The 24,481-nt window shown below is 37.7% G+C and overlaps 1 protein-coding gene across 11 annotated transcripts in view; it reads right to left on the bottom strand.

Moving 5' to 3' along the window:
* The window catches only part of fbrsl1 (fibrosin-like 1), a 245,130-nt gene that overhangs the window by 185,835 nt on the left and 34,814 nt on the right, over positions 1-24,481 (bottom strand). For all 11 annotated transcript variants that reach the window (XM_056745377.1, XM_056745375.1, XM_056745383.1 and 8 more), the window contains exon 2: positions 1,109-1,306. In XM_056745377.1, the coding sequence (XP_056601355.1) occupies positions 1,109-1,306 (198 nt within the window). The remainder of the gene's footprint in view (positions 1-1,108; positions 1,307-24,481) is intronic.

The following is a 24,481-nucleotide window of genomic DNA, read 5'->3' on the forward strand; positions in this document are numbered from 1 at the left end:
GTGACACCCTGTTCACACAGTTTCAACCAAACCAAAATACTTTTTTATTCATTTTGGGCATGAAAATTAATTTTTCAAAACGTCTTTCAAAGTGAAGGCCTCCGTGTAAAACTCAAAGAATCGACATCATATGTAATATGCAATATGTGTTCAGTCTATTGAAGGATTCATCTTAACACCATAAACAAATATATAGAAATATAAATAGTTCTATAATTAGACAAACCGGAAGTTAACTGGGGGTCAGGCGTGCGGGTGTCAGACGGTCTATAGGCATATGCAAAATTGCAGACTACGGGACTGTGTGAATCAATTGATTAATTTATGAATTAGAATTTTGTTCATTGTCTATATAGAAATTTTATAAAATATTAAAATATTTTTACTTTATATGTTTAAATAAAAACAACATTATATTTGAAAATTACAATTTAATACTACATGTTACAATAATAAATAATAACATAAATAAATAAAACACATTAAAATAGACCTGTTGTGTTAAGCTGTGTAACTTTTAGTCACTCGAATCAACTTGTCAGTATGAAACAGCACAAATAAACCAAAGGAATCATAACATAGTAGTTCACACATGTGCCCCAACCAGGGCCAAGAACACACAACAACTGAGAACAAGAGGATCTCACTTAGGTCTTTGATAACCCCACTCCACCTTATTTATTGACCAAATCTCTCTCTCATATCTCCATCCATTTCCTGTCCTTCTCAACCATTACTGCCAAGAAAAGGCCACAACTAGCGAGAGAAAGACCGACAGACAGAGAAAACAAGAATCTGTGATTGTTACATTTGTTCTGCTTCGTCAATAACTGCATGCTGTGTGGTTTAACCACAACTCTGGAGCAGTAATCTGACAGACACTGATACACCACTGTCACATTTATATGTGCACACCTCACTGGCCATTTCCAGAAACAGCAGGCCTGCCATAATGACACGAGATGGCCACATTAATCCGGTCATCACCGCTCAAAGCCGTCAACACTCCGGGACAGGCGTAAGATCACACATGGCTTCAAGCTCCGCTGCCCCTGTCCATCAAGCTGACGTTCGGCGGGCAGATATCAGTAAGAGATGACAAACTCACCCGTTTGTTCTTCTTGGAGTACGTGTTCTTCAGCAGACGATCTTTCACTCGCTCCTGGTCTCGACAGACGCTGGTGGCCAGATCGCCGAAGCAGTTCTCGTCTATGTCAGGGGTCACGCTGTCCTCCATTTCTTTCTGCCGTTTAAGCACAATGTCATCCCATCGTTTCTTCTCCAGTTTTAGTGAAACATGTTTGTTCTGAAAGGACAGAGAGGAAACAACTCATTCATTTGAAATAAGCTAACATATGTTTAATAGGGATGTGACGAGACACTTCTCTCACGAGACTGAGTTCACAAGCACGAGACAAGATTTTTGGACTTTTTAAAAGAAATCCTCAATGAGGAAATATATAAAGGGGAAATATTCTCTTAAAACACAAAATGCCAACAAAGTAGGCATTATAAAATCAACCAAATTAAACTTCTATTTTAATGAATTATACTATGCAGTACAAAAACAATATGTAAACACCGCAAAATGTTTTGTCACAAACTCAACTGACAGGCAATAATTGTTTTCTTAACAGGTGCAGCTTTTAGTAAAGAGCTGCGGTTGTTTTCTTGATATGCTTTTTGCATAGTGCTGGTGTTAGCAGAGGTGGTGATCATATCACACTGTCAATCCTCTTCTCTCCACTGACTGAACCCTCACAGCCTTCAGAGGAACAGTTAAATGTTGAAACCGCCTGTGTAGCACGTGTTTAGAGAAAAAGCGGGAAAGTAGCGCTGCTGGATGTTAATTCACGTTGTCTTTATGAATGGCCGAGCCGGTCACTGTAGCTCACAGCAGGCACATACTTTGTACAGTTATTAGCGTGTTATCCACAGTAATGAAAACAGGTCGCAACACAACAAAATATGCACTCGCACAAATGCTCCCAAATATATTTTGGGGTCGAACAGGTTAAATACAGGGAGCATATGGGCAATTCCAGCGTTATGGAAGTGACATGAATGAATTTGTTATGAGTATATTGAACCATCTGTTAATATTCTACTGAACCCTTGTTGATAGAGAGTCTAAACATCAAAATGTCAGTCTATGAAAAAAAAAAAATTTACAAAAAGGGAAATAAACATACATTATGGATGTGACAAAAAAGGACGCGTTTTTTGGGAGACGATAAACTTTGTAAGATTTCTGTGAAATAAAATGCACAATCCTGAAGTGATAATACCCAATGAAGGGAGAAGGGAATTTCATGCCCAGCACTCCATCATGACAATTGTATGTGGATATTGTGTTCTCGCAAGACGCATCAGTTCTCGCGAGATCATGTGCCACGGGATATTGTCACACCCCTAATGTTAAACATAAAAAAATAGAATTGGCTTCAAGTAGCTTTTTTGAGACAAGCACCTGCCAAATACATCAGTTGAAAACAGAGAAATGACAGAATAGAAAAGAAACAAAAAGATTACAAAATAGGTTAAAAACTAAAAGAAAATTGTTTGTATTTTAAAACTTGCAAATGAAAGAAACAGAAAAAATTGTGAATAGAATAGAATAGAATAGAATAGGTAACTAACATTAGAAGAAGAAAAGAAGTAAAGACATGAGAAGAAAAAATATTTTTACAAAAGATAATATTAAATTGAATGATTTTTTTTGTTAAATGAACAGAAATAATGACAAACAAACAGAAATAGAATATAAAAGGGGGTAGAAAAGAAGAGTCAAGTTATTTGAGTCCAGCATGTGTTCATGATAATGAGAAGCGGCCTCTCCCTGCAGGCCTGATATCATTCCCTGTTTCAACTCAATTACTGTGTGATTAAACACAACTCAACAAGAGAGCAATGACAAAACGCTGTAATGCTGTGTAAACACGGCCTTGTCTGTTAAAATTTACTGCAGTTACACACAGTCGCACAAACACATGCTTCAAATTCACACAATAAAAGCCTGTTTGCACAGAGTTTGAATTGTCATAACAAAAAACTCAACAAATCAACACCTTATAATAAAAGAACAACAAACAAGGTGTTGGCTTGATCATACAGGCGTCCGATAAATCATTTGATATATTTAAAGCAGATTTGTAGATAACTGGTCAGACAAGAACTAAGTTAACCTCACAATATGTTATTGAAAAGAGTATAAGCCAGGTGGCCTACAGTGAGTCACCTGTATCACACGCACTTCTCATATATATAAATATATATCATATTTTATATACATAGTCACACATTAGCAATTTAAATGATGTCAAAACCTAAACTAGAGAATGAATGATTCACGCTGATTGATATCAAGAACATGTCATGTTTCTGAGACAAGCAATTTTGCTCTTATCTCTGCCTCTGTATGGCAGCATCCTCTGGGACCTGGAATCCAATCAAGCTCTTTAACAGTCTCCTTCATCTATGACCCATCCAACACAGGATGTCCAGAGGACAAAAAGTCTAAATTACGATGCCTGTGTGGTGGAGGACACTAGGAGGAAATCTACTTTATGGTTAATACTCTCTCTAGGGATTTTTGTAAAGGGATAGTTGATGCAAAAATAAAAGTTGACCATTTAACACAAAAGCAGATATTTTGGAATTGCTTTGATGTTCATGTAGTGGAAGTCAATGGAGACCTGTGTTGTATGGTTACCAATATTCTTTGAAATGTGTTCTTTTGTGGTGCACAATGGAAAGTCAAACAGGTTTGGAATGACATAAGTGTATAAGATTGTCATTTTTTTAGGTAAACTCACTGCTGTTTCCCCAATTGGTTTTGTCAAACTCCAAACTCAAGATTAATTGGTTAACCAAGTGTAGCTGTGTTGACCTGGCCGGGAACTTCAAACAAACAGAGTTTTTTTTTTTTAAGCGCTTACACTTTTCGAAAGAATATAATCTTATAAGCTGTCTTTGCATATTAAAGTGAAATGTTTTTTTTTAAACACAGTAACTGGTATTGTTAAGTATCACAGGAAGGATTTTGTGCTGTCAGTTTCCTGTCATTACAGCCAACTACAGTCAACTAGATTTTGGTCTCACGGGTTTTACACAGTGCTCACAGATGAAATGGAGCACATAATAAGCCTCATTTAACAAACCCACCGTGTCCACTACATACTCATATTTCCCAAACAAACGCAGGAAAGAACAAAAAAATGTACATGACAACAGGAAAAAAGAGAAAATCTTATGTCATCTGGAATGATTTTGGTATTTCAGATGGCTGGCGAATGCAGGGCCATGTGGAGTAAATTAGAACTGCTCGCTCTGATCAACCGCAAGACCTCCGAGAGCAAACGCAAAAACCCACTGAAATTTGGTGGGAGAAACAATTTTGCTAAATCATCTGCATCTGGTCAAAGCATGACCTGAAATCTGGAAACCTGCAGCCTCGCAAAAATATCTGGCAACCTTAACCTCATCACCACAGGAAGTGTGCGGTTACTCGGCTGACTCAATTTCCACTGTTCCTCTCTGTCCACTATTTAATTCAGGAAAAAAGAACACGAACAAATCATGAAGTCGAATGAGTGTATGATGATGTCATCTGTTGTGAAATTTATCTCTGCTTTTTAACTACAAATATCAACCGCACAAATACATTGAAAAAGAAATCAATCATACACCGAGAAAAAAAAAGTTGCCACAAAGAACAGACATCAAGAGTTGAGAGGAGTTGACCTGATCTCTGTTTGAGCGGCAACAGCAGGAGACACGAGAGAGATTAAATATTGATCAAATGACACAGTGGCTTCCTCTGAATAAAAGACGATCAAATAGATAGACACGCTGTGTGTTCAGGATTTATAATACAATTTTCAATAGCTGTTGTAGCTGTATAAGTCCACAAGCTGTTTAAATAATGGGCTGTAGTTATGAATGTCAAAATAATCCACGTCCCTGTACCAAGCTGGGTGGTTCAAACAAACAGCAAATAGACAACTGGATAATATACAACATAACACTTGATGAGTCGACAAACAGAAAGAAAAAGAACTCATAAAAGCTCTCACTTTAATCTTGTTTGACTTTGTTGTTGTGATTATTACAATCGTTTTATTGTAATTGCGCTATTTTGAATTCAGAGGAATCAGTAACATAAACACCATTCGGCTCAAAAACTCTTCTTAATACCTGCAATAAGCAATAAATTATATGAATGGTGTTTAAAGAGAAAATATTACAATGTCCTTTAAATTACACTTCATGCAGTGTGTAATGATGCTGTGTGTGAATGTAATGCAGCTGCCAGAGTTCTAATCAGGTGCAGAAAATACGATTACATAACGCCAATGTTATCATCCCTTCACTGGTTACCCATTAAAGGAGCCATTCTTTGGCTGTTTTTAAAGCCTTGATTATGTTTTTTGGGTGTTTAACAATGGAAGTTCATGTTTCTAGTTTCAAAAAACGCTTTATATTTCACATATTTCAAGTCTATTGTTCACCGCTGTCCTTCTAACAAAACGACTGGATTTCTTGCGGTGTATATAAAGTCCCTCATTCCGAAACGCTTTGATTGGAAAAGCTGACCAGGTCTGTCGTGATTGGTTCCCCGCTTAGAGCGTGTGTGTGAAGTCCAACCCATACCATATGAGCGAGCTTCTGCTTCTCAGGCTGTTGTGATTGGTCGGTGCCCCTCTCAGTGCATGTGTATTCATAAACTTTGGCTTTGAGCAATAAACAGTAACAATGGCGTTAAGCTCACTTCATCAGTTAAACACATGCGGATCGATGGAAGTGTAACAGAGGTCTGCTAGTGCATGTGCAAACGTCAATCTTGGTTGGAGATTGCGATTTTTTCTTACTATGACGAGGGAAATGACCCCGGACCGATTGGGTCAGACCGGTTATATTAATTAACACTAATAACAGAAGTGTTAGTTTTGTCTTTGTACATTGGACCCAAATTGGATAATAAAACAGGCAGATTAACTAGGAGACATTTGCAAGCAGGACTTCATAGAAGGACCTATCATAGAAGTGTTTAAGAGGTATGTGCACACACTAGCACACACACACAATATCAGCAATATCAGCATCAGCTTTAACAGCCGCTTATAAAGTCATGGAAGCTGTTATTTGACCGTTGGTTATCTTAGAATGTGTGTAGCGGAATTCTTATTACCAGCTGTAGGACTGTGATGAAAGTGAAAGTAATTAATTGCGCAGCTCAGTCAAATGTTCATAATATCCGATAACCAAACACTCCTCCAGCGTCTCTTCTCTAAGGAAGACCTTTTTTGTTGTATTCCTTAATTCCACTTTTTGAAAAACCTCCGCCCAGTGACATCATGTACCCGGGAAGTAGAGGGCTGTAGTCCGATTCCAGCCGTTCTCTGTAATCCTAGAAAAGCGAATTCTGTTAAAGAGGATAACGCTCTTGGCATTGAACTTTGAGCTTTATCATTTTGCAGATATTGTTTATGCTTTAACAGCAACATTACAGACTAACTAAAGTTTGAAAATTGGCATCACAGGGAGTGACCGCTTTAGTGATTGACTTTTAAGTTATTTTATTTACTCATATAGTCCTAAACATTTTAGCCCCTACCTACTTAACAGAGCTTCTATCACATTACAATCCATCACGCTCTCGAAGAGCTCAAATCTCCAGACTTGTGATAACACCTAGAGTAACTAAATCCATCAAAGGGGGTCAAGCTTTGGAAACTCTGGAATATCCTTCCCGATACTATTCGAGGGTCAGACACATTCTCCAAATTTAAATCTAGATTAAAGACTCATCTTTTCAGCCAAGCTTTCATTAAATACATAATATGCTAAATAAACCACCAGGAGACTGCATTTATTAGATATTATTTACTAGAATGATCTTGCATGTTCTATAAACACCATGCACTGTGCTGTGTTTGACCTTTTTTCATAATTTCTCCTGTAAAGCAGCTTTGGAACAATGCATATTGTGAAAAGTGCTATATATATAAAATTGAATTGAATGTAAGCAGTCTGCAAAGTAGTAAAGCCAAAAATGAACGAATAAGTTATTGGCTTGGGAAAAAAAGGAGTCGTTTTAATTTCAGTTCCGGACCAGATTTGCGGCACTCCGTGGAATGGCCGCCTACATTCCATTTGCGACATGGCACACGGTAGACCAATCATAGCAGACTAGACCATCTGACCAATCAGATCAGAGTAGGCTGACAGAAAGGAGGGGAATTAATCATTTTAATGTCAGTCAAGAAGTTAGGTAAAAATAACCGCCTATTATTAGAAGATGAAAATGTTTTACCACCCTTTATGTACGTAAACTTGTTGTTAGACACTCCATTAACCAAAGTAGGACCCTAGAAATCACAAATTATTTAGTCTTTAAGAACGCCTGGCAATCAAATTTCCAGCCTATCCTCAAAAATGTGGCTAAGATATATCTCTATTTTGATGCTAACACATTTTTTGGGGGCTAATGATGCATAAAGACATCACGCGTTCACACATCACAGAGAAACACCAGCACTATCTGACACATTCTGCTTTAATAGAGAAACAGCATGTCAACTACTATTCGCATGTCAGCATTTCCATTTTTGCCTCTATGTGCAGCCGGCAGCTACTGATCTTTGTCTCTCTCTCTTTCTGTCCCTGTGCAGGCAGAGATGAATAGTGAATGGATGTTGAGAATAGACAACACTGACTGTTATTAAAAATCGAGCGTAGGAACCTTTGAAAGCACTACACCCCCCGAATTCCTCTGGCTGTTCATGCAGGACAATCTTTACATAATGCTTTCCTAAAATCCATGGCAATGTCATGTTAATAATTTGATATCCTAACCCTTCAGACATAAATTTATGAAACTTTTGATGTTTTTATAGGTAAAGTGTGTATTTTTCTAGTATAATGTGTAGAGAAAACTGTAAACCATTGGTAGGTTGAGTACACAAAACACAGTCAACACTACAACTCTTTTAGCTAACTTTTGAGTCAATTAATGACTTAGTTTGGAGGACTGTTTTCTTCCCAAGAGAGTGGTACAATTTGTGTTTTAATAACGATACCTACAAGCATGTGGTGTGCAGAAATACCTCATGAGAAGTGTTCAGAATTAACATTTTTACGTGGTGGACAATAAATCGGTTTGAAACATGTCACACACTTATTTTTATGAGCGCACCTAATCCATACGTCTAGAAGACAAAAAAAACAAAGAAATCATGGAGAGGTGAGCTCTTAAGTACCCACCTAGCAACCACCCAAACCTCCCTAGCGACCATACTTTGCTTTACACATGAAAAGCAACACTCACATTTTCAGTAATATTTTTGATCAGTTAAAACAAAATTATACATAACAAAATGTTCCTATTTGGTTTATATGTAATTGGTTTACATAGGCTACGGCATATTTATCATTTTAAAGGTCCAGTGTATGAAATTTATCGGCATCTAGTGTTGGAACTGAAATCCACTCCTCTCCTCCACCCTTCCATTCGAAGCACTACGGCGGTGGACAAAGAACAAAGATATCATCAGGTTTTCACGCGATGCATGTAGAGAAATAGTTCATTCTTAGGAAATAAAAACATATCTCTTCATTTATAAGGTCTTTATACACTTCTGAAGACATAGTCATGTATATTATATTGCACTTCCCTCAATAAATCCTCCAAAAAAGTTTACAGAAGTCGTGCCACTCGGCAGCCATGTTTGCAAAGCCTCTTTGCAGTTATTTACGTCATAGCAAGACCACAGTCCTATCTACTTGAATGGGGGAAGTCAGATATTTTTTAAATCCCTTTCAAGAATCACAATTAGACTGCACATTTCTTTCGAACTGTACCATCACTTTGGCTTTCTAAGCTTAAATTGCATTTAAAATCACCTTATTCCAGGTCGCTTCGTCTACAGCACAAGCGCAAGCACAGGCTGGTAAGCGCCTCACGAGAGCCCCGCCCCAGAGAATCGTCAGTCAATATTGATTGACACTTGGCTTGTTTCACTTGAAGGGGGGGACTTCCTTCGCTAGAGCGACCATATTGGATCCCTTCCCATTCATTTTCATGGTAGAGAAGCATCTTGTTAATATTAATATCTTTGTTCTAACACAAGCTCTACATGCCTCTCTTTCATAAGCCAAAATCAACAACCATTAACTCTCTAAAGCCCATTAAAGATTTTATAGAATCAGCTATTAAGATCCTTCTCCTGAGGGCTACTGTACCAACAAAATCTTAAACACTGCCTTCATTATATTGCATTACAACTGATATATCTTGCAATACAGTACTGTATATTTTGTATGATTATACCGCTCTGCATCGACCCACCACTATACACTGAATTGCATTATAGTGCTGTATATTGCCGTTTTGCAGCACATGATGAAACTACACTTCTTAAGTGGCTGCTTAATGCTACTTTAAATGGTTTTATGCTAAATGTGCACTAAATGCCGTAGCTTTGCAGAGCGAGTATCTGCCAAAATCAATTAGTTTGTGGGAAATTTCCCACCCCAGCAAGCCTCAAACTGGAAATGAAGCCAATACACGGCTGCTGAGGGCCAGAGAGAAAAAGAGAGAGAGGAGAGAGAGATTTGTTACAGCACTTCAGAAATATTTATCCGTGCTCGGAGGGCACTGGTGCTGTAGATTTATGTGTATATGGTGAGCTGTTTCTGCACACGCTCAGATCGGTGGGATAAATCACAGCGTTAGCAAGCAGAGTTAAATTGCATTGATTTAGCAGAGCGTTCGACAATGTGCTGGCAGTTTGTGCAAATGAATGGAGCTGTCAGCTTCTATACGTGCACACACGTACACATGCCTTAATTAAGTCACATTGAAAGCACTATTTACAGTGACTGGCTGAAACTGAATGGGAAGGTCTGACAGTTTATGAAAAGATTATATGTTCTCAGCTAAATATACCTATAGTCAGGGGGATACATTAACTAGTTTCGGGTCTCAGGTGCTTAAAATAAGTGTAAAACACATAACCAGTTCTAGTGATTATCATATGACTTTCTGACAGCTTAAATGTTCATGGTTCAAAAGGAACATATTTTGAGCTCTTTGAAAAGACAAATATAGGCTACTATATACTTAAAGGGGCGATGAATTAAGACCTCAATTTTATTTATTTAAGGAATAGTATCGTAAGTGTCAGAAATGAAAACGCCCTTGTTACTGAAATTACAACTGTCATTGACACCAGGCTCGGCGAATGGAAGTTCCTGGATTGCACCACGGAAATATATAAACGACTACTTCTCCAGCCCCGCCCACTGGTTCCCGATTGACTTTAGCCACACATAGTACACACTCCCGCATTTGTGATGATCGTCAAACTGGTAACCTTAGCGACATGTTTTTCGGCTAAAGATTTGTTTTGTCCGTCAGTTTAAACTAAACCGTTGTTGGTATAAAACACAGCGCTTTTTTGCCGAGATGCCGCTTTGGTTATTAATAAACGCTTTTATGCTTGTTGTTTGGTCTTAGATCAAAAAGCCTCGGCACGTAGGTCTCAATAAATGGTCTGTTGCAGAATTTAAGAATTCTTGGTCCTATAAAATATGTAAATAATTAGCATTTTAAGGTTTGCTTTTGTCTTTAATTGCATATTTGTTCTGTAAAGATCTGGCAACCCTGTCACTTTAGCGAAGTGCTCTCGAGAGCGGCTAGCCACATGTCATATGTGCCAAATTGAGGATTTCTTTCACTGTTATTTTTATTTAGAGCGACCAAGCAACAAACACGCAACATTGTGCAGCGCCTGGTTGTTGAAGAACACAGTCGCTTCCTTCGAATTCCGATATTAGGAATCCGTGGTTGAAGTTTATTTTTAAGTACATTCCTGCTGAAATGGGTGAGATATTGAGCAATTGTTCGCTTAATTTTACTGTGGATTCCTTTGAGAACAAGGCACTGGATTTGTGGAGAGACTGAACTTAAAAAGCAGTGCTGTGCAATCAATTTTGGATCATACAGGAATGGCACAGCAATCTTATGTAAAACATATTTGTACTTTGCGTCACAATTGCTTTGTTAGCGATCGCTTGATATGTCCTGATAATGTGTAACCTAACATTACGTGTCTAACCAAATTCACAGAAGGCTCCAACTAAGTTTACTACACAAACTGCTATACAATAATAGCACTAGGCTAGTCTTCAATGCAGGACTCCCATAAAACAGAGCTTTTGTCAAGGCCTCAAAACTCTGGAAGAAAAAAAAATGGCCAGTTCAGGACATCTTTAAAACATATTACTATATACTATATATGCTATATACTTGTGCGATGATTACTTCACGTGTCTTGGATTTGCAGAATCTTAAAAAATGATTTCTACTCAAATTATTTTCTTCTTCTGCTGGACAAAAAAGAAGATATTTTGAAGAATGTTGGTAACCAAACAACACTGGACTCCATTGACTTCCATCGCATAGACACAACAATTGAAACATTTCTCAAAATATGTTTTATATTCCACAGAAAAAGAGACATATACAGGTTTTGAATTTCACTAGGGTGAATATATTTTATATTTATTTACTATATATTTTTATCAAAAAAATGTAATATTGGCAGTGGATAATTTTGGTGCAGATTTAAAATTTCTATAGTTATTTATTCTACTGGCATTTATTCTACTGGCATGAGAGATTTCCATTTTAGTTTCAAAATAAAAATTGTCATGCTTGATGTTTGAGCGGAAATTTTGGCCTTGATGTAAACAGCCCATCAGAACAGCATTGAGAGGTGAATGTAGTTCAGGTTTCTCATTAGTAAGCTCAAGGCAGGAAAGCTCAGAGGAGTTCGGTCTATTTTTCCCTCCTCCCCTTTTTTTGCACTTCTTTGTGTAAGTGACCAAGCAGGAGCCTGGTGGTTCCAAGTCATTAAAACGTATCCACAGACCCGAGATGGTCTAGAGTTTTGGCTCATTACTTGCAATTCCCCGTGGAGCTCTGCAGGAGAGTCTCCATCTAAAACATTTCCCCAACTTCCATGACTGTTCCCTTCTCATAGTGAATCCACTGAATCAGCTCCTCTAGTTACTGCCACGGCCGGCTGTGACGCTCTCGTTCGCTCGTTTGCACACTTTCTCTCTCTCTCTCTCTCGCTCTCGCTCTCGCTCTGTCTCACACAAAAGCTTTGATGCAACAGCTGCTTCCTCGAAGACAAGAGACATAAAAACTTACACTCAACTCCATTGACTGTGATGGAATTTTACAAGGATCAATTGAGTTATTTAATATCAAGAAACCTGCTCTTGAATCAAGATTTTATGACGCTTGTCTGCGTTACTGTTTTGGTTCAAATGGTCTGATAATTTTTAATCCTCAAGGTCCATTTACACCAAGGAGTATAATTTTAAAATAATATAAAAAAAACATTTACAACATCATTGGGATTACCTTCAAAGATTGAAAAAATTGAGGGAATGTTCAAACATTTAAATGACGAAATTAACTTGCAGTGCTCACATTTTTAAAGTGACCCAAAAATTACAATCTGTCATCGTTTACTCACCTTTTATTGTATAACAAATGTATTTAATAAACAATTTGTTGAACGGGTCCTGCAGTTTGGTCTCATTGAAAGAAACCGTATGGTACATTGACATCTAGCGGTTGAGCTTGGTTTCGGAGTCTAAATTCAAAATATTTAATAAACTCCAAAGATGTAATTTACTGCAGAGGAACCAGATGGAAAGTTTACTACACAGATGAATGCTCCACTGAGACAGTCCCTGTTATCATCACATCTGATACAGTAGATTGATTTAAACATTAGTAGTTATTCTGTGTTTCATTTTACACTAAGCATCAGTGCAGCACATGAAGAAGTACACCAAAATATTCTAAAAACCACCGCTGTAAATGCATTACAGCATTAATGTATGTCTGATGTATTAAATCAGACTCTTCCAATATAAACATACTGTTCCTTTAAGAGAAACACTTGACAAATGTATCCCATGTTTGGTTACAGCTTAACAGTGTGGTGTCCTCCAGTGACTGTGTGACTGTTTCCTGCTGTGAGCATCTTCACTGGAAAAACAGAGCACAACAGTGACCCTGCAAAACAATTAGGCCAGATATTTAAAGGGCATTTCTTTCAAACTGAATCAGCCTCATGTAACTACACTTATCCTTAAGTGACTCAAACCTCTGATCTGAGAGTCAGGTTATCACTAAATCACAGAGACGGTTTCACTTTCAATTCATTTTTGATAATTTCTCAGTTTTAGGGGAATCCACTGCCACTTTGCATTTCTGAAGTGATGCCTTTCACTAGATTGAATGATAAAAGATACATGATGATCAGTGGCCACTTCTTTCACCTGGGCTATGCTTAGTGGATCTGTTTAGTTTCATAAGCGAAAATGCAAAAATACAACAACAAAACAATTCCAAAGACAGTAATTCCAAAGTCTACTTTTTCAAAGTACACCTTATTTCATGTGTTCCTTGTGGATCAAACCCATGACCCTGGCATAACTCAGACATGATCTACCACACCCAGGTAAAAAGTGCACACAATAAATTCTAAGTACACTTCCATAATGTACTTAAAGTGCTCTACCGTCACAATAATTCTTCACTATACTTAAAATCGATTTTTTTGTACTTCTATTCATGGTCTCAAAATAGCGCAGTACTAAAAACTATTTTATATATCCGGAGTACAAAATAAGTGTATGAAAACAGAAGTCTAAGTACAGTAAGGTGTATTTTTTAGTGCACTATTTTCACCTGGGATGGTAATCTCCAAGAACTGGTAGGTACCATGCGGTTGGTCCATACTACTACAGATACAGACAAGAACAGTAAACAAAATAAATCCTAAATAGATTAATTATTGTTTTGAGAAAACATCTTTATGAAAATGCTTGTTGATAAGCCCTCCACAGCAAAACAAAATAGCTCAACATATTTCTGCTATTTTTAATACACAGCTTATGTTTGCTCAATGCATTTATTGCAGTAAATGAGTTATGCACAGAAGTCTGGGCTAGCATCCAGTTTCCATTTTTTTCTGAAAACTATTAATCCACTTATAGTCAGGTGATGACAAATATCTATTTACAGATTTTTTCAGAGAGGATTTATAAAATAAATATTTCCCAAAACATTGTATAGTTACCGTGCATAGTGCATAGACATGCAGTCTATCCGTTGCTTTAAACAGGAACTCAAGATGTTTTCAAAGCAGTATAAGGCTTTGAAGATACTTAAATTAGTATGATTTTCAACCTGTAATTATTTTTCTGTTTATTTACTTCAAGGCTTGAGCAAACATGTTGTCAGTTATTTGTGGGATTTTGGAGTGGTGTGGCATTGTTGTAAAGGCTTGCTTGTAATCAGATGGTTGCTTTGAGCCATCACCACGGTGTCATTGAGCAAGATTCTTAAACTGCTCCAGGGAGATTGTGTCTGTAACAAGTGTACCATAAGGATAAAAGCACACGCTCAACTATTTATGAGGAATATCCGCCTTGGATTACCATGAGGTTAACAGTCTTTCTCAAGGACACAATGACGGTAGTTTATGGATCAACCCTCGTGAGGCTTGAACATAAAAAGCCTGATCTACATCACACTTTTTAACATACAGTGTCTATTCTGTGAAATATTTGTGTGTTTGAGAGTGTGAGAAGAGTGAGAAGATACTTAAACAAATCTTCACCTCGAGAAACCTAAACCATCCATATTCCTCTCACATCCACCCCATCATTCTCTGTAGAAATCACACCTTTGACCCCATCTCTCTCTGTGCCCTTGTACAATTTATTCATACAGGATCTCAACTCTTCTCATGGGAAAAGAAAAAAACTATTCTCCATCTGAGGCTCACCGACCGACCCCTCAAAGGCATTCTCAATCTAGAGTCAAAGTTTATATTCTCGCAGTGTCCTCCAACTTTCACCATTTCAAGCAGTCTGCACAACCTGTTTCGGAAAGTACTGAACAGAGGTGATGTCATAGCCCAGTGGTTCTCCAATGGCGTGCAGCGGTGCCCAAGGGTGCAGTGAAAACCAGGTTTTGTGCCATCTCCGGTTCCTCGCGCTGCTTAATCCGAGACAGCCGGCCATTTATCGTTATTATATCTGAACATGTGCCAAAGTCAATCTAATAAAGAAAGAGTTCTTTCATTCCCAAATGATGACTTGGACGATTACCTGATGAGCTGCCAATGTGTACATGCCGTACCCATCAGAAACAGATATTAAAGGCGGATTTTACTTCTGCATCGTTCAGTGTGCATCTAAAACCGATCTTCGAGAAGGTGACCTGCTTTAAATTGATATAACTACACACCTTAAAACATACAGCGAGACCAGGGGCTTGTTCAAGCTCAAACCGGTGCGCAACGTTTTGCTATGGTTTTCGGGTTGAACAACATGTTTCCTGGAAACAGTTTGCAACGGGGTTTTGAGATATGTTTTCTATTGTTTGGTGGGTGTGTCAAGAATTGCCGATCAACAGCAACATGTATACAACCCACACTATATTAAAGAGACAGCTTGCACAATGGGTCCAAGTAAAGCCATTAAAATGTGTCTGCTGCAGCTAGGTATATGCAACAATTGACGATATTAGAGATGTATTTTGCAGTATTCAACACATAATTATACCAATTTCATCAGGATCTGCAAATTCTTCAAAAAGAAACACAAAGAATGGCCATCTCAGCTGACATAGTTCAACTCTTGCGTCATCACAACAGGGTGTTCAACCGCACAACCGTTTCTGTTTAAAAGACGTTTTGATACGTTGATACATGATACGTTTCAAAATAAGCTGGAACGAATCTGGGAAATCTGCTGGAATAGTTGGTGGAATAGTATGCAGACCATTTTTCTGAATGTACTATTCATAAGTATATGCTTAGGTAAAATTATCATTTTTATTTCGTTCTGTGAACTATTAACATTTTTTCCAAATAAAAAATAAATAATATAATATAAAATATATATATAATTATATTTGCATTTATCTGGAGAAACAGGTCAGACCTCAAATACCGCAAAGAAAACAAGTTCATATTCACATCATATTTGTACATACATTTTTTTGATAACCTGGATTTTATCACAGTTTTCATGCCTCTTGTCACGCTGTCAGTCTTTCATATTGCTGTTGGATGACTTTGTCACTCCTGAGGTACAATTTTGTTAAAATTCATCGGACACTGGACTGGAATGGCCACAATACATCTATAAATACAGATTAAAGGAAAATTTGGAATGGTTTCTTAATGGTCTCATATTTTTGGATCCAATATTAATTTGTTCAGTTGTCTTTTTGCGGTCTCTCCTGAAAAAAACTTTTTACAAACAGAATCCGAATGCATTCCCAGTCTGAAAGATCAGATTGTATTTAGTTAGAGGTTTTCTGTTTTGGAGGATGGGATGCGCATGTAATGTCATGCGCATATGTAATGTCATGCCCAAATGTGTCTAGACTTACTCATTTTGTTAATCATATAGTGAATTAAATTGAATCTGCTATGCAGTAAACAAGTAAACAAATAGTTTGAAGCAGAATACAAATATACATTACTTACAATTACATTACATACAATACTCTGTAAAATTCTTTCCTGTAGCTTTCCTGTAGCTCAGTGGTAAGAGCATTGCGTTAACGACGCAAGGTTGTGTCATGGTTCCACTACCATGTCATGTTTTATTCTTGTCTCAAGTGGAGCCATGGCATTGCCTGATGGTTTTATGTGGGGAGAGATGTTTTTGGCCCTTGTGGTGTTCCATATTCTCCCCGAGTCGCGTCATCGTTTTCCTACCCTCCTGTTTCATAGTTAGTGTTAATTACCTTCCCCTATAAAGAGCCCTCATGTTTCTTGTCTCGTTGCTGGTGCATTGAATGTGTTTTTCCTGTTGAAGTCTTGCCTGGTTCCTGTTGTTCATTGTTCCTTGTATGCTGTTTATCAACCCTGTGTCTAGTAAGTCTTAGTTTAGTGTTTGTTTTTTAGTTTAGTAAGTTAGTGTCCTTGTTAAAGTTTATAGTTTATTCCTGTCTTGTTTTACCCCACCGTGGGTCTTTTGTTTTGCCTGTTTTGTCTTGTTATTTGTAATAAATATCTGTTACCATCTATACCGTCTGTGTCTGCCTGCACTTGGGTTCTACCTTCCCCAATTCCTGACAGGTTGTGGGTTCGATCCCAGGGGATTGCAAATACCTATGTAAAATGTATAGGATAAAGCAATGTAAGTCGCTTTGGATAAAAGCGTCTGCCAAATGCCTAAATATAAATGTAAATGTAAAATTCTGCAATATCTCTGGAGTTGTTGATTCTTACTCTCCTTCCATAACAGCTACTCTCAATTCTTGAAGAAGAAATTGACGGTCAATACATCAGATCAGATCTGAGAAACAAATCGAAGTCACTTGCAGTCTGAAAAAAAATGCCTTTTTATTCTAAAAACTTACACAGCTAACAAAACAAAACAAGAAAAACACTAAAACCACCATCACCATAAGAAAGCCAGAAACCCCTGTTTGTTTTCACAGCTTTAAAAGGTTACCACAACCGATGAATTAAATCCATGTTTCACATGGTCTTTGAAAAACACAAGAAATTGGAAAAAGAATACTATGAAATATCTATGAAAGTGCGTGTTACTACATTCAAATACGTGAAATCTCAGCACATGCTGAAAAGACCAGCGCACCTAATGAGTGTTTTCCATTCAAAGCAGGCAATTCTGAATATGTCCAAGTGCCATAGCAGCATGAGTGGGCTTCTTTACATGAGAAGGGCTTTTGTTTAATTATGCGCAGGAAAGAGGAGAGCGAACAAGATGTGTCAGAGAGATGAGAGAGATGTTAGGTTAAGGACTATCTATTATGTATGGCAGAAAGCTCTTGGCCATGTGCCTCTTTAGGAAGACCTGTGGAGGTTCAGTGTCAGACAGAGAAACAGGCCAGAGGCCAAATCCCTTCAGCTGGAGAGATCATCCAGACCTTTGCTCATCATCTAACTACAGAAAAAATCTATTAAAGCATCATTTTCCCTGACAGAAAAAGAACTTAAAAAAATAAGTTAATGAAAATCAGATTAACAATAAAATAAAAATGTTTATTTAACCTAATGTTCTTTATCTAACAAAAAATGTCGATACAGTTCAGAATAATTATCTTGAAACTATTTGAAAACAAAACATATTCACTTCACAAATAAGCCATCTGTTAAAGCTACAGTTTGTAAAATCCACCGCTGGATGTCGCACGATCAAAACAACAACAATGCCGTGGCTTGATGACTTTGTGAGGGAGTGTGGAATGACAGCCCCATGTCATTGTTCAGAATGACGATTTTAGTTGGAAACGTTTGAGATATTTTAACTACTCAGCTCAACAAAATATATAACACTAGCCTAGTGGTTTTTGGATATTTTACTGCAAAATTGCACCTTTAACTGGCCAATCAGGTTTCTGGCAAATGCTGATAACCAAAAAAGAATCCCTCAATCATACATAGTTAACGAAGAACAGAATATAGTAATTGTGACAAAGATTTCAACGTAACAGCAAAAATGTTTTACATTGAAAACTCCATCCAAGCGGAAATACATCCTCATCGGACTAAATCTTCGAGTTCTATCATAAATTTCAACTAAAATATAAATTTCAACTAATACAAGTCCTTTCCAGGCCCTGGCTTTTCTGGCATCTGTCTCTTAGCCTTAACCATAAGCAAATCATTAACATCCATTCACTTCATCCAGAGAGACGCGTTTATTCAGTTCCTACATTTGGTGAGAAAAAGATGATCTCGATATAAAAAGTACACACACGCCCTTTCAGTGTCTTGGTAAAAGCATCTTCAGTTACTGAGTCAAAGAAAGAGAAAGGGCAGAAAACGGTCTTGTAAAGGTATTGCGAATTGCAAAGGGAATCTGAAAACATATCAACCAATCGGATTTCTCGAATGCTCCATTTCCCATGCATGCGCCTCACCTAATGCTATTTCCAGCCTGACAAAAGGCATGAGAAACATTTGGATGATTGAATTTGTGTGAAAATACTGTTTTGTGTGGCGATGCGGTTAGTGCATGTGATGTGCTACTGACATTTATGAATTAAACAGACTGGGATTAGATGAACAGACATGGAGAACAGAGACAGACTAAATCTATTCAGGGCTGAAAAGGATTTATTAAACTTCAATTAACTAAATGTAATACTTATATGCTAAGACCAGCCTTTTCCAAATAAATGGTACACTTGGTACATTCACTAGATGTAGGCACAGCTCTTATTGACTTAGTCTGTCTGAAATTGTCATGTTTTTCCATGCAATTCTCCTCTTACTTGATATTTTCTACTATATTGATTTTCCAGTAGCTCAATTTGTAGAGAATTATATTAGCAGTACAAAGGTCGTGGTTTTGAATCACAGAGAGGCTGATAAAAATGTGCCCTTAATACACTAAGTAAACAAAAATGTAAATAAAGACGCAAAAGCAAACATAATCCTAGCGCAATAGCACACATCTTTAAATCTTTAATAACGTACACGTAGGACAGTTTTAAAGTACGACAGGGGTCTCTTGGACTGTAACGGTTGTAATGAAATAATCCCTCTTTGTAATCAGGGTGGGAATCCTTGGCTTGGGTCCCTCATGATTCCATTCCGAATTGATTCTCAGTGTGCTAAATTGTATATTTGTGGCGTCATCACCTAAAACTAGCGTTTGTACTTTTGATTCTAGTCTCTGAAGTGTCACATGCTGTATTTTAATGCAATTTACTGCCCAATAAAGCTATAATCATAAACATATTTTCTGTTTCTGTAGTCAGACAAGCATAAAATTGTAATTAAAGGTGTCATTTCTCGGGGGGGATCTACTGACAGGAATGCAATATAATATATATAACTATGTCTTCAGAGGTGTATAAAGACCTTACATAATGAAGCGTTATGTTTTTATTACCTTAGAATGAGCTATTTCCATCTTCATACACCACGGGTCCCATTGCATGGAATTCACTCTGTTAAATGCGCTGCTTCTATCAACTGCACGAAGAAACAGAGAAATATTCGTGTATGCACCACTGAAGCAGCGTGTAAGGTGTGCGCTCTCAAAACTATCCGTACCCCTGAATGACTTCCGCCTTTTTCGTTCCGCTAACATCACTTTATTAACATTAAAGCAACACTATAGAACTTTTGCTCACTGCTTCCCCCGTGCGGTTGTAAAAATACGCCGTTGTATAAGCTTCCCCGTAGGGTTGGGGTGATAGACTATCACCTCGTCCGTCATCGATGGTTGACAGCAATCACAATGTTGGGCCGGCGTTGTGATTCCCCTGCATGACGCAATTTTCGTCATCAGGAGGGTCAGAGGTAGTCCGCACATCCCGTTCGCATACAGCACATTCCGCGCATGGGTCGAGCTCGTCCATTCATGCTTATCCGCAGTGGAGTACGATTTTGAAACTGTGCGACTCGTGTGTGGTCAGAGCCATTGAGAGAGAGCGTGCTGCCAAAGGAAGTCCAAAACGCTGGAGCGTCACGTGATTCATGGAGCCTTCAGATAGTTCCACGATGTTATGTTTTCTCTTTAAATACTTTATTTCTTTAATTTTTTTATTCATTAAATGGCTTTCCTCTTTAAATTTGTTAAAAGTTTACCTCAGTTAGTCTGTTTAGTCGCAGCTCCATGAGAAAATAGTAACTTCCGGGAACTATAGTGAGCCTCCATGAACCGCCATTTCTGTGACAAAACTGTTCAACTGGAGTCAACGGAGTTAACACAACTCTCTCTCTCTCAATGGCTCTGGCAGCGGGAAACATCAGTGCCGCATGACACACTCAATTGACTTATCACACACAGCCTACACTGGTGGGCTTACGTTCTACTCATCTTTCCACATGAACAACCGCAAGAAATTTAAATTTTGCAGGTCGTTCATGTGTGAGTACTTGTGAAAAAAAATCATGCTGTCTTGAAACCTGGTTACAAAAGATGGCCATCTACCAAACTGATGTACTCCGACTCCTGCCTCACCCCGCCACTGTAGGCATCGACCGATGCCAATTTGCCCGTGGGCAGTGCAATACACAAGAATTTGTTTACTGAGCTTATGGGACCGCCGAATGCAGAAACCTTGTTTGGAAACCATGTCTCACTCTTCCGCAGGCAGGAAATGGGCGGGGCTGTGTATACCGACCCAAACACAGAACTTGGTTATAGCCGCTATGAGGCTGCTTAGGAAGCAGGAGCAGTACAATTCATCCGGTTAAGAGTTGTTCTTCCACTGAAATAATTATAGGGACATTCATTTAAGGTTGAAAGACTACAAAGTGTTGCTTTAACTAACCTTTGAAAATCTTTTTTTTTTTTACATTCGTGAATCGATTCAAAATTGTCCACGACCGCATCGCGATGCATCTACGAGTCAACATTTTCCCCATCCCTACTTTATAATCCGAGAGCAGCAGAGCTTCAGGGACACATTTAACCACAGGCTAACACTGCTAATTAACACCAGCAGGACCACCAGAAAGATGTGTGCCACCTGAACATCACATGCTCTGGAAAACAAGGTCAAAGAAATGGAGGATTTCAAAGATGAGTGCAAACATGACCCCTAAAACATGCTTGTTTTATAAAAGTGTTACTTCACTAGAAAATGAAAAATTGCTGTTGACTTACTCACTTTAGGTCCATCCAAAATGTGACTTTTCAGCATCACAGCATAATTCTTCAGCATAATTTTTTGCTTGTTTGCTGAAACTGTGAATTCTTTGGTTGTGCTGCATTGAATAACTATCCATAAAATAAAACTTAATAACAAAGCTGGTTTGTTTAGATAAGTATATCCTTGTCCAACCCTGGAGTCTTTTATTCCGAAGAGCTTTGTAATTAAATCTAATCATTGACCGCTGTATATTGTAGGAATAATTGAAGGGCTGATGAATATACTGAGTGATTGAATTGGTTTCTTACTGTTCTACATTGTTTCGAAGATGAACAGGTGTGCAAGATCTCAAAGCTACCTATTATGTGTTGTTGGCCTAGCGATGTTCAATTAAAAGCAAACCATTCTTTTGAACTAGTTGATGTAAAATATAAGTGTTGATTCAACTAAGGAAAAAATGTTAGGTTAGACGTTAGAAGGAATTTAATGTAGAATAAATGATGTATTGTTTGTACAGTCTCTCCCAAAGAAAGGGGCCTGTGGTACCCAGAGCTAAAGATAAGTGTTAACATATGCCCCTTCACACGATTTCTTAAAAAGGTTCTGAAGTTTATATCACTAAAATGAATAAATCTGACAATGTTAATAGGAGTGATGATCGTGTATACAGTCCACATCTTTACCACCCTATGAAGAAGATCACATGCAGGAGAGATCTTCAGCATCTCTTCAGCAACATTCCCCAGCTGAAGAGAGCTGTGTCTCATACATGAATGATTTGACATTTGCCTCAAATGAATTTTGTAACCGACTACAGCAGGGGCTCCTGGAGCTTCCCAACAGCACATGTTTTGGATGTCTCTCTAATCAAACACATCATCTCATTAGTAAAGCACTTCATAGAATCAGTGTCAGATATGAGACATCAAAATCTCAAGCATTGAAGGTCCTCCAGGACTATGGTTGGGACTAAAGAACAGCAACAGAATTCTGGACTGCAGGTCATTGAAAACACATCTACCTCAAATTAAATTTTGCAACTAAATTAAAATTGTACTGTAGTGTGCCACAAAGTATTTCATTAAAATGTAACAGATCAGGCACATTGGACCTGATATAGAGAAGAACATGGGTACCTTTTGAGCATTGTTTTAAAAGCCATATAAACTAGCATTGCATCTGAGATGAGATCATCTAAAATACAGTATAAAATAAACATTTTATGAGACATGCAGAATACCTCATGAAACAACAACTAAACAACTAAAGCCTGTACGCCACCAACCAGCTTGAAAGACTTTCCAACAATTCCCTGAAAGATATTTCTGCGCAATAAACCCGTCTACAAACAGCACGTTAAAAGAAGAAAAAAGAATGAGAGAAAGAAACAGGCATGTTGTAATGTTGGCATCAAACGCAGTGTGTCCTGCCAGAGACCACAGCTGCTAAACCCATGGACGACAACAAATACACTTGAAACACAACACAGCACGATCTAAAACAAACATCTACATGGCACCTGTTTTAAAAAGAGTATATTCAAACAATATATTCAACAATCAATTTTAAAGGTTAAACTCTGACAAAACATCACAATTAAGATTTTGGGATCTTTTCACTATAGAAAAAATTTAAATGTTAAAAGAATTGCAATTTGTTGCTCTTATTCATGAAATGACAACAAACATGGACGTATGAAATAAAACATCATGCTATTATTATTTTACAAGTCTGCTAAAGCCACTTTTGATGTTTAAAGAACAATTCAACTTGAAAATCACTCACTTCACTATACTGACCATTGAGTTGTTCCCAATCTGTTTAAATTTCTTTATTCTAATGAACACAGAGGAAGATATTTAGAAGAATGCTTGTAACCAAACAGTTCTTGGCCACCCATTGACTACAATAGTAGAATAAATTGCTTTCAAAATGTCTTTGTTCTGTTGAACACAAAAGAAGATATTTTGAAGAATGTAGGAAAGCAAACAATTCTGGAGCACTTTTGACTACCATTGTCATTTTTCCTTCTATGGTAGTCAATGGGGGCCAAGAACTGTTGGTTACAAGCATTCTTCCAAATATCTTTCTCTGTTCTCATTTTAAAAAAAGAAACGCATACAGATTTGCAACAACTCGAGGGTGAATAAATGGGAGAATTCTTTTTGGATGAACTGCCCCTTTAAAAGGTTTTGTTTAGCAGTTGTTGCACTCAATATAAGTATAATATGATAATTCTATTCCTTCAAAACAAATTCAATAGATCATACAAGAACACAAAGTATCTTCTCTCCATAAATCAAAACAACGCTGCATACGCTTTGTGTTCCCATTCCCAAGCATCCGTGTCCCCAACAAAACGGCACATCGATATCAGCAGCAGAGTTTTTCATCGAATGAAGTTTGAACCCAACATGACAGGCCACACAGGAAATTGCTTTCATTACTAATTCAGCATCTTGTATAAAAACTGTCCTCTGGTCTGCACATAAGGTGATCACCGGGGAGAGAGCGAGTACATTAATCAACTCCTTAATGCATAAAACATGAGCCATAATGCTTTAAACGATTCCAAATCGCCTTTTGGTACCCTTTGATAGTAATGTGAGGACCAGGTTAATGGCAGAAGGAAATGATATCGTAAGGTTCACTGGAAATGACACCCAACAATATGATATTTAATGAGCGAAGAGATGAACACGGATTCTGCGAATCTTAAAATGTACCAGCACAGGCGTACAAGCATCTTAAAATCGAATTAAAGGATTCGTCTTAACATGATTATGACTG

The sequence above is a fragment of the Triplophysa dalaica genome, chromosome 4 (assembly GCF_015846415.1).
Source record: "Triplophysa dalaica isolate WHDGS20190420 chromosome 4, ASM1584641v1, whole genome shotgun sequence".
NCBI classification, from domain to species: domain Eukaryota; kingdom Metazoa; phylum Chordata; class Actinopteri; order Cypriniformes; family Nemacheilidae; genus Triplophysa; species Triplophysa dalaica.